This window comes from Camelina sativa, chromosome 4, assembly GCF_030686135.1.
Source record: "Camelina sativa cultivar CO46 ecotype springtype chromosome 4, ASM3068613v1".
In the NCBI taxonomy this organism is placed as follows: domain Eukaryota; kingdom Viridiplantae; phylum Streptophyta; class Magnoliopsida; order Brassicales; family Brassicaceae; genus Camelina; species Camelina sativa.
This window is the reverse complement of record NC_141883.1, coordinates 7,267,705-7,279,693: the sequence shown is the minus strand read 5'-3', so window position 1 is coordinate 7,279,693 and position 11,989 is coordinate 7,267,705. Positions and strand designations below refer to the sequence as shown.

The 11,989-nt window shown below is 40.6% G+C and overlaps 1 protein-coding gene across 1 annotated transcript; it reads right to left on the bottom strand.

Annotated features, from left to right (window-relative positions):
* Positions 1-10,405: 10,405 nt before the first annotated feature.
* LOC147945541 (uncharacterized protein At4g02000-like) lies at positions 10,406-11,119 on the bottom strand. The gene has a single exon (XM_087509291.1). The coding sequence runs from the start codon at positions 11,117-11,119 to the stop codon at positions 10,406-10,408; it is 714 nt and encodes a 237-aa protein (XP_087365417.1).
* Between the last annotated feature and the right edge of the window lie 870 nt (positions 11,120-11,989).

The window sequence follows — 11,989 nt, the reverse complement described above, 5'->3', positions numbered from 1 at the left end:
AGGGAGATCATTGAGAAAAAAGAAATGATGGCTTTGCAACAAGAGGAAGTGAAAGCTTTGAAGGAAGAAGTTGTGATTGAGAAAAAGGAAGTGATGGCCATAAAAGAGGTTATCATTGCTTACCAAGAAGAAGAGAGAGGACCTGCCTTGGAACAATATGATCCATATCCTCTCTATAAGGATTTTTTGCTTGAATTGTCAAAGAAGAAGGCTCATGCTCAGGATGAGAAGGATCTTGAGGACCTTGGAGGGGTTATCATCCCAATTAAACTTGAGGATCCAGGTCTATTCTATCTTCCTTGCTCACTTAGCTATCTTCACTACAACCAGTGTTTATATGACTTGGGAGCATCTATCAGTGTGATGCCCTACTCTATAGCACAAAAGCTTGGGCACACTGACTTCAAGTCCACCAACCTTCACATATGCCTAGCTGATGGGTCAAACAAGGATGTAGTTGGTAAGCTGGAAAACATTCCAGTCAAGATAGGAAAGGCAAGAATTCATACAGATTTTGTGGTTCTAGAGATGGATAAGGAGCTTGAAGATCCTATCATTCTAGGGAGGCCATTCTTAGCCACTGTTGGAGCTGTTATAGATGTTAAGGAAGTTCTTGTGACCTTGAACATTGTTGAGGGGATAACCATGAAGTTTAACATCTATAACCCAACCAACCTACCCACCATTGATGATCAACCTTTCACTATCAAGGACAAAGAAGGTCATGAAGTTTTAAGTGAAGTGGCAACCCCAAGGGCTAAGCTCTCTTTACAAGAGGAATCAATGGAAAAGCTTAAGGGTTCAGTTCAAAAGCTGACTGAATTGGTGAAGGATCTCCAAGTCAAGCTAAACAAGAGGTCTTTGAGGAAGGCAAGACCAAGGCTCAAAATTAAGAAGAAATATGGTTTGTGTGTTAAGGGTGAAGTGATCAAAAATCAACTTCTCAGTGATCAAGAGGTGCCAGGGAGGATTTCATCACCTCCTTGGTATCTAAATCAAGCCTGAAAAGGCATCAAAAGTCAAGCTTAGTGACTCTAAACAAGCTCACTAGGGAGGAAGTCCCTAAGGTATCATTGTACATATGCTTTATTTTCCTTGTAATTTTGATTTGTTTTCTTTTATGTTTGTGTTGGGCAGGCTTTTCAAAGAAAGTGTAGATGGGTATGGAGAGATTTGGACTTGGGGAAGTAGGCTTGCAAGCCCACTCGACCAGCCCACGAGAGGTACTTGACCGAGCTGACAAGCAACCATGGCCCACTCAGTTCTCATTTCTCTTTAATGATCGAGTGGAGGGAGAAAAAGAAGAAAATTTTTGAAATTTCAAAATTTAGTCAAAGAGTTCGACCACTTGCAGTCGAGTGTGGGGTCGAGTGGCAGCAAAAAGCAGGTTAAAGATTCCCATTTCAAATTTGAATGGTATGGACGCCCCACCCTTGTCTCATTGTCCCCTTAGCTTCTTTAAATAGAGCTTGATTTGATCATGTATCTCTCACACTCTCTCATTGCTTAAAACAAGTTAAAATCAAGTTTAAAATCTCTCTCAAAGTTCATCTTTTTGCTCAAGATTAGCTCTTTTAGTTTTTGGGTCACTAACCTATTAACTTTAAGCTTTGAGTCTATTCCTTTCAGTTCTATTCGAAAATATCTTCAAAAATTACTAGGAAGTCTCAACAAGCGGCTGAAAGCTCCCTGGATCGTTGTGATGCTCGCCTTGTTTCAAGAGGAGAAGCTGGAAGAACCACTCGACCAACCACTCGAGCATGCACTCGACCGAGTGGTGGTCCGAGTAGGCGGTCGAGTGAAGCACCGAATGTCAGAAACCAGTCAGCTGAGGAGGACCCTGAGCGAACTGAGAGTGAAGAAGAGATGGATTTACCTCTTAGGGAGCACATAAGGTGACACAAGGCGAAGGGGAAGAGGCCAGCAGTTGAACAAGAGGAGGTTGAAAGTGAGAGTGAAGAAGAAGATGAAGAAGAAGAGGGAGAAGATGATGGTGAAGCAGAATCTTGTGGTTTGACTAAGAGGCAGCTTTATGAAGCCTTCTTGAGGATGCAGTTCTTGGGGACTAGATACCCTCACAAGGAAACCATGGAAAAGCTAGGCATTAATGAAGATGTAGAATATCTCTTTGAGAAGTGCAGCCTAACCAAGTTTATGGGGCTTTGCATGGAGGGGTATAAAGAAGAAAGTTGTGAGTTTCTAGACACAGTCAAGATGCATTGCTATTCAAGGAAGGACAATGAGTTTGGACCTGGTCATGTTGCTTTCACTATCAAGGGGAAGAAGTATGAGCTTTCATTGAAGAAGATAGCTAACATCTTGGGCTTTGAAGTTGGTAGTGAGAGGAGCATGGAGATACTAAGAGAAGAGCTCTATGCCATTTGGGAAACCATTGGTGACAATGTCACTTAATCATCTTCAAAGACCAAGAGTTCCAAGATAAGGAGCCCAATCCTAAGGTACTTCCACAAGGCCTTAGCAAACACCTTCTTTGATAGGAAGGAAACTGGAAACTTGAATTAAGGTGAGCTGAAGATGATTGATGTGGCACTTAATAGCATCATTCTTAAAGTAAGGGATGGAAGCATCATCCTTGGGAGCAAAGAAGGCACTGATCTTGCAATGGTGCTCATTGATCACATGATCTACTTGAGAAGTTGGGTAGGCAAGCTACAAAAAAAAGGTTCAAGAGGGGCCCTAACCATTGGAGGCATCATTACTCCAATACTACAAGCTGCTAAGTTCCCACTTAGAGGAGAGAAGGTCTTGCCAAGATGGATAGATACAAACTACCTCACCTCCACTCTCATACTAGCTAAGGAGATGCATCAAGGAAATCAAATTTTCAACTTTGAGCTTCCAACAATTGGGAAAAGACAACTTGTCCTACCCAATCAACAGCTCACCACCATACAAGAAGGAGCAAACATTGACTTTTGGCCAGCTGAGGAGCACTTCTTTGATGGGACAGCTCAAGTTAGAGTTGATGAAGCTGGAGATGTACAAATGACTGATGGGGAGGAGCAGTTTTACTTTGAGGATTATGAACCTAACCCAAGAGATAATAGAGGAGTGAGAGAAACTAGCAAGAGGTTGACACTCCTACAAAAGTGGAACAAATGGCATGGGAAGAAATTTGAGAAGCTAAAGAAGAAGGTGGGCAATATGGCCAAGTCAATCAAGGGTTTAAAGAAGGAGATTGCTGAGTTGAAGAGTGGGAATTCTTCACCAACACCATCTAGCCCTTTGAGGAGGCGTAGCTCAACTAGAGCACTTTCGAGAGCTGAGAACCCTGTGGAACCAGCTAGAGCTTCAATGTACGAGCCAATTCAGAGGAAGAGAAGTGCAAGTAGCCGAGAACAACCATTTGCGAGGCACTCGACCGGTTCACTCGAGCACCCACTCGACCGAGCACCCCAGATGCACTCGACCGAGTCCCAACCTAGAACTTCTCATGGCTTCCCAGTTCCAGTAGCATTTCCAGGCTATCCAAGTTACCCACCCATCCCACCTCAGTACTTCATGGATCCAGCACTCCTGCAGCAGTTCTACCAGCAGCAAGGTCAACATTTTGGGACTCGCAGTCCAACTCGACCCCCCCACTCGACCATGCACTCGACCGAGTGCCAGTCGATTGCCATCGTCGAGTTGCCTTCATCTCCCCCTCAAAGTCACCAACCAGACCTCAACTACACTTATGAGAGCATGAATGAGGATGTGGACAGCTTCTTCCAGAATCCATGAGGTACCACTATCACCTTCCTTGTAAATACCATTGCATTTGATGTTGTGTTTTGTTTTAAGTCCTGAATCCTCTAACAAATTTCTTTCACACAGAGGACTGTGTGATTTAAGTTTGGGGGAGGGTTTGAGATAGCATTTGATGTTGTGTTTTGTTTTCTTATTTCAAATTTTTAGCATTATCATGTTAGTATTTGCATAGCATCTAAGGCATAGAAAAACCTTAAAAATTTGAAAATTTTTGCAAAAATCTTTATAAAAAGAGTGTTCATGTAGTTTGCATTGCATAATAGCATCTTGTTTAGCATGTTTCATGTAGTACTGTTAATTATTTGCATTAGGGATCTATGATGAGTTTTGCTTGTTAGCTTGTTTAATTCACTAAACTAGGATCAATGCCCAAGTTAATAGTACTTTGATGCTAGTTGAGTAGTTAGAAGCATAAGATTGAGCCAAGCCTTGAATTCCTGCATTGCATTTGGTCTAAATTGAAGCATGTTGTGATTTGATGCCATTTCCTATTTATATGAACCTAATATTGACTTGTAATTATCAGTTTGTGCATTGCTTTAAACTCATAGATACCATATACATATTTGGATCATCTTTCTCCTTTTTACCACTCTTGTTGATCCAAGTAGCTGATTGAATTATTAAAATCAGTTTCCAATACCCTTAACCAACCCTTCTTTCAAGCCATGTTTATTCTTGAGTGTGTAAGGCCTATTTTGGGATTGAGCTTGGTAGAAAGTGTTAGGTTGGAACTGACAAGAATATTGCCTTGTGTAGTTCTAGTTTGCAATTTTCAAACTAGATAGGACTAGGTGGTTTAATTGTTGGGTTTGGGACTTGGCTGTTGTGAAAAAGAAAAGAAGAGAAAAAAAAAAGGAAAGAAAGAAAGAAAAAGTTAAAGTCTTTAGGAGGGAATGTGTTTAGGTAAAGTTCTAGTGAAAGAATGGGAAGTATAAGATTTGTGAAAAAAATGGTTCTAGTCAAAGAAAAGAAAGAAAGAAAAGAGGAGTATAGCAAAATACTTTTATGTCTTAAGAAATAAGAAGAAAAGGGAACCATAGCAATAAGAAAGAAAAGCCCCATTCCACTAGTTGATTCAAATAAGAAACCTCTCCTAAGGCTTGAAAACAAAAGAGAAAAGGGTATTTGAGAAGAGAAGAAGATAAAGGGTAGAACTAGGATCATTTGGGATTAGATTGATAGGATAAACACTTTGGGTACCTTTGGGTAGACAAGGTTTTATTCTTGTATGTGTCTAAATGATTTTACTTTTAGCATTCTTCTAAAGCTCAATCCAATTTTTATGAGAGAACCTTGATATTGATAAGCCCCACTCTAAAAAGAGATCATCATTGTCTCTCAACCTTTATTACCAAGCCAAATGAGTTTAAGCATTGCATAAGATTGATTCATATTCTTGATTAATGAATGTTAAAGGAAATGGTTGATTTGAATGCATGTGGACATCTAAGGCTCAAATCAGTAAAGGTTGTGATAGGTTTGTCTAAAATCTTTAAGTACAGCTCATTCAACTTGCATCATAGTACTAGTAACTTGGACATTGATTCTAGCTGGTTTATTTGCAAGCTTTAGGAGCTGAGATCCCACTTTCAACCCTCACCTACCTTCTTATGTGAGGAGAAAGCAAAGGAGTTAAGGCTAGAGAACCAAGGTCCGGAGTCCCACTCGACTGCCCACTCGACCAGACACTCGACCGTGTGCTGAGAGAGACTCGACCGAGTGGAAGGAGCACAAGAAAACCCAACTCGAACGGTCACTCGACCGAGCACCGGGTCGAGTTGGTCGAGCCGCCTGGCTATTTTGTCTTTTAGCATTTTTAGGGCTTCCCCTCCTTTTTCCTATTTAAGGACCTTGTACCCTGCAGCCACAATAGAGCAGCTTTTTAGATATTCTCAAACCTAGTATTTTACCCTTTTGGGAATTTATGCTTTTTGCACTTTTATTTTATTAGATCTTGTACCTCTTTTGAAGGAAATACACAAGATTCTTCATACTTGTTTATTTCATAACTTTCAAAGTATCAAGAATTCGAGTTTGATTCCTTATCCAATATTGTAGATCTCTGTTTTATCTTTCTAATCATGCAAGTTTCGTGTTTTTCTGGGTTTATGACTTTGCTGTTCATCATGTGTGATTGTGAGTAGTTTCCATAGCTCTTAGGGATGGTTTAGGCTGGATGGATGTTGTGGTTATTTGATTTGGTCAAGCTTGATTGTTGTAGATCTCTTCTAGGCTAGATGTTCTTAATGCTGATCCTATAACTGAGAGGGTAGGGTTTGATCTCAAGCTTCTTAGCATCACACTAATGTCTAAGGTGCATAGATAAGGCTAGATCTAGAGATTGTCATTAGGCTTGCTAAGAGATTAGAAGTCTTGTTTGATTCTTGACATATTGATTAATGCTTGATTGTATAGATTCTTTACTTTGTGAGAACAAGTCTAGAAATATATTAGCTTGATTGTTTTTGCCATGAGAGTGGATTAACATGTTCTTAGAGATTATTGTCTAGAGATTAGCTCATGTTGATTGAGGTTTGTTGATCAAGTAAGATAACCACAATCTAAGTTCAGCCCATGAATCCATCCCTAAGACCTTCCTTGTCTATTGATTTCCTAGTCTAAATCATGTTGTTTGATCGTTGTTTGATTTAGTTTTGTCTTGCTCTATTTTGTATGCATTGCTCTGTTTTACGTTTTTGTCCAGCTCGACCCTGCACTCGATCTACACTCGATCGAGTGCTTGCTCGAGTTCATTCCTAGAACTCTTGTTTATGAATTGTGTTTGTCCTGTCTTGTTTCTTATTTCATTCTAGTTGCATTTTTGTTGCATTTATTTTGTTTCATGTTCATTACTTTCCTTGCATTAGTTCATTACCTGCATTACTATAGTTTGATCTCTGTTCTAGTTTCATTATTGCCATAATCATTTTGTTCCATTACATTTAGTATCTTGTCCATTCAGCTTTTAAATTCTGCATTTTACATTCTGCAATAGGTTGTTAGTGACAAACACCCTCTATAATTGGCTTAACTTAGACAAGTATTGCACACCTTGATTGCTTGCATTCACTCATTTAGGATTAATACCTCTTATACAACAATTGCATAAGGGGAATTGAAACACCCTTCTTTCACCATTGTTCATCATCATCATCACATCATTCATTCACATTCCATTTCACACACACACAAGAAAGGAACTCGTTTCACTATCCCAAGCGACCCAGTCCAAGCCTCGTGCCTTATCATTAGACTTCCACCAAAATTTTGAGATAGCACTCGTTAAGTTAGACGTTAACTCCATTGGCAGATTGTAACAAGACATAACATGGGTTGGGAGAGCCAGCGCTACCGATTTAATCATAACTTCCTTTCCACCTTTCGATAAATACTTTGCAGACCAACCGTTCACATGATCATCCAAACGGTCCTTAACGTATCAAAAAACCTTAGTTCGTGAACCCTGGAGATTCTCCAGAATACCCAAATACGAGCCCATACCACCTTATTTGGAGATACCTATTACAGATTTTAATTGAGTCCTTACTTCAGAGGAAACCTTTTTGCCAAACATGATGGATGATTTCTCCAAATTAACCTCCTGTCCCATGACGCTTTCCTGTAATCTCCTATAATATCCATTACCGTAATACATTCAGCAGCCTCTACCTTACAGAAAAACAAACTATCATCATCGAACAACAAATGAGAAACGGTGAGACAATTCCGAGCTAGCTTGATACCCGATATCCTGTGCTCTCTTTCAGCCCTCTTAATATTGGCAATTAAGACCTCTGTACATAAAATAAACAAATAAGGAGATAAAGAATCCCCTGACGTAGACCCCTTTGTGGCTTGATATAACCTCTAGGTTGACCATTTAGAAGGACTTGATACAAGACGGAAGAAACACACCACATAATCCATGAAATCCATTTTCTATCAAAACCCAGTTTAACCATAACCGCTTCCAAAAACTCCCATTCAACACGGTCATATGCCTTGCTCATATCCGTCTTGAAAGCCAAAAACTCGGATTTACAGCGTGGATTTGTATTTAAGCCATGAAACATCTCCTGAGCCACCAGAATATTATCTGTAATTAAACGTCCAAAAACAAAAGCCGATTGGGTTTCTGAAACAAGGGATGGGCGAAACCGCTTAAGCTGGAAACACATGACTTTAGAGATAATCTTATAACACACATTACAAAGGCTAATTGGCCTAAATTCCGACATCCGTTGAGCCCTTTCCTTTTTAGGAATGAGATATATATTCGTTTCGATTAACTGGGGATCAAACCGGTCAGTGCAGAAAAACTCCTCCACCAAAGCCACCAAGTCTCCTTTAAGGTTGAACCATAACCTCTGGAAAAACATTGCCGTCATCCCATCAGGTCCTGGTGTCTTCTCGGGATGCATAAAAAACAGAGCTTTGCGAACCTCTGATTCTGTGATCTCCCTGGTTAGATTCCTATTCATGTTGTTTGTGATTACAGAAGGAAATTCCTGAAGCATCTGTGAGACACCCCGAACTTCAGACCATTTAAAAAGATCTGCAAAATAGTGTGATGCAATATCCTTCATACCCGACTCCGACTCGGTCCAGATGTCATCGGGTCCATATAAACCAGTAATACTATTTCGTACCCTCCGCTGTTTCGTGGAAGCATGAAAGAACTTTGTATTTTTGTCGCCAACCCGTAACCAAAACTTCCTACTTTTCTGCTGCCAATATACTTCCTCATCCCGATAAGCTTCCTTCAGTTTACGCTCTATACTACAAATCTCCTCCTGCGAAATCAAGTCATCCATCTTTGCCTCCTGCAAAGCCGCCTTTAAGGAGGAAATAACCGTAGGCCCAGTAAAAACATTTTTTTTCCACCACCATGAAATTGAATTTCGACAATTCTTTAATTTATCCACAAAAATTGGTATTCGAAAGTTCTTAGTGCGATTCCACCCAGACTCCACCGCTCCAGACAAACCGTCTCTCCCTAACCACCGCTTATCAAAAAGAAACTGTCGTTGCCTCCTTAAGTACGATTTAAAGCAAGTTGCCAAAATGGGGTAATGATCAGAACCAATCATTTCTAAATAGTCAACCTTTGAATGTGGAAAGAGACAATGCCAATCCTCATTGCCTAAAGCTCGATCTAAACGACATCGAACCACATGATTATTTCGTCTATTACCTCGCCACGAGAGTTGCTCACCATATCAAGGAAATTCTAACATACCTCAATGTCGGATCATAGAAGTAAAGGGTACAAAAGAAGAGAATGGTCTCATAACCCCACCTGATTTCTCATGGTTCCCAACAAGGTCATTAAAATCACCGATCATAAACCATGGATTAATTCAGAATGAACCAATATCAATTAACTTATCCCAGAACTCATGTCTAAGTTGAGGAACGAGATCCCCATAAACAAAGGATAGAAAAACCAATTGTTGTCCAAAATAGGCTTGAGCATCAATTAAACGATTACTATCATATATAATAGAAAGATTTATTTCATCCAAATAAAAAACCGCCAAACCACCACAGGAACCGCAGGGGTCAACAATTTACAACTTTTCATAACCAAACTTAATTTAAAACTGTTGTAACTAAGAATAACATTTTTTGTTTGTGATAAAAATAAAATATCTCGATGATGCATCTTCCACAAGTCTCCCAAGTATTCCTCTGTCAGGTCTGCCCCAGTGCCCTGACAGTTCCAACTCATGATTTTCACGTTCAAACCGGTGGTTTTGGGAGAGCCACCATCCCCTTCTTAACTGGTCGACCACCACCAGCAGGTTTGCCATCCAATGCCTTGTTTCCCCAACACTTTCAGCCTATAACCATCACCTGCAGGTTTAGATAGAGCTTTAGCAAGCAAACATTTGCCGGGAGATGCTAAAGACAAAACAGGTTTTTTAACTAATTTCTTAGCCTGAGAACTAGATAACCGTAAAGCATAGTCCGATTTTCGACCTAAAGTAACATCTCGCAGAGCAGAACTTACAACACTCACATCCAAAACAATCGGAAGAGAGTCTGTAGGAATACCTTTCAGATCATCCTCGGTTGAAGAAATACAACCTGATCCCATACCCTCCTCAAACTCAAATCCCTGCCCTAACGCAACCTCACCCTCCTCGTGGAGATTACCATCCGAAGCATCACCCTCAAATAATAGATCATCAGTTGCTTCATCAAAATCTGATCCCACCAAAGCCTTGTCAGCCCCGTGTTGAGGAGAACTCTCCATCACTGTATCTCGTTGAGAAACATCCAATGCTATAGTGACAGATCCATCACCAGAACCTTCTGGCATCCGCTTATCCTTCTGACCAGATTTAGCCTTTTATAACGGCTTAGGCCAAACTGACCCAGAACGTGGAAAGGAAGGAGTCTGCCCCATATGCTCCCAAAGAATAGACTGAGACCCGCGTTTAGCTCCCAAACCCATCGCAACCGCACCATACGATCGTTTTTGTCCCCAGACTGAACCATGGTGTCTCTCCTGATGATAGGAACCGGAGCTACCCACCCTAGTACAAGGCTCATGAGCTTGAAAATCCAAGGCTCTATTAACAAATTTTCTAGGCTTCTCCCAGCCACCATCATTGTGGAACACCCCCTATTTTACCATACCTTGATGTCGCTGAACCCCTCGTTTATCTGCCTGAAACCCAACACCCTGACTCCCAATAGCCTTGTTGAGTTCTGGACATTCTCTCTCCTCATGGGTGAGCCGATAGCAGTTATCACAATAACCATTTTGTTTCTCATACTCAAGAGTAACTACCACTTCATCGCCAGAATCAAATAGCACCGCCATCTTGAAGAAAAGGGGATTGAAACCGTTGATAGTAACACAAACACTACCTGTCTCCTCATCAATTTCTCGAATGGTGCCAAGCTTTTTACCAATAGCCTCCAAAGTAGCAATCTCCCAAAGATGCATCGTGATACCAGCAACTTTCACCCAGAAATTTATGGCTGAAGGATAGGTTGAAGATATAATTGGCTCCCACTTAACCAGAGAGATCATCCAACCATCAAAATGGTAAGGACCATTTTGTAATACTCCTTGCCGGTCGATCTCTTCTGCGAAGTTGAACTGGAAAGTACCTTGACCTAATTCAGCTCCCACCACTTTGTCTTCAAGCTTCCAAATCTTAGGCAAAGTGGTTACCAAAGACTCCATCCGTTGAATCGAAGGATTCATCAGCCTCCCTATAAGGGTGAGAGAAAACTGCTGAATCCTCTGAGCCAAAACTGAGTTGGAAATTTTCACAGTTTCCGTATGCACCAGAGGAGCCTTACCCTTAAGAAACGCAGACTGAGCCATGAAGGAAATCACAAAACACAACAACCGATCTCGTTCCACGACAATACGCCACAAACCGCAACAACCAGAGCAAAACAGAAAACGGAGGAATACAACGAATGAAACGAATGAAGGGTGAATGAACCAAATGAAACCAAGACTCCAACTAAATACCCTGATACCCCTCGTACTGCTTCGACGCAACAGGTGAGATATGTCAATCACCAGGATTCCAAAAATACACCCAAAATTCAATTCCCTATCAAACCCAAATCTCGTGAACCACGAGATATGGAAGCAGCATCTTCCGTAGCGAGAGAAGCTTCGAATCAATGCCTTAATACTCGCCACAATCAAAATCACCAACATAAATACCATCAAATCCCAATCAGATCCCAAAATCAATCTCGCAGACCTGAGATCGAATCGAACCAATCATTACCCCATATACGAAACGAGTTCTTGTCTCAGAACTCCCTAAAACATTTCTGACAATCTCAAAAATCCCTCTCTTTTTTGGTCTATTTTTTGATTTTTTTTTTAAATCAAGAAATGAGTCTTTTACATTATTGTCCAAAGAAAACTAAGATAATTACATAGAATACCTGGGTAGTATCTACCCAACCAAAAGAAATCGTATCTAAGACCCGAAAAACTGAATCGGTATCTTTTAAAAAAACTGTAAAATTTATGTTTAAAACCGCTCTCTCTCGTCTTTCTTCGGGAAACTCGAATCGATTTGGGTGAAACTGTAGAACTAGGGTTTTCTCGTTTTCTTTCAATCAACCAAAAATCGAGTAAGAAGATGGTGAAAACAAGGGGGGGTCGTGTGAGGAGGAGTGAGCGTTTGAAAGAGAAGAAGATCTCACAAGGAGATGGTGGTTTTAAAGC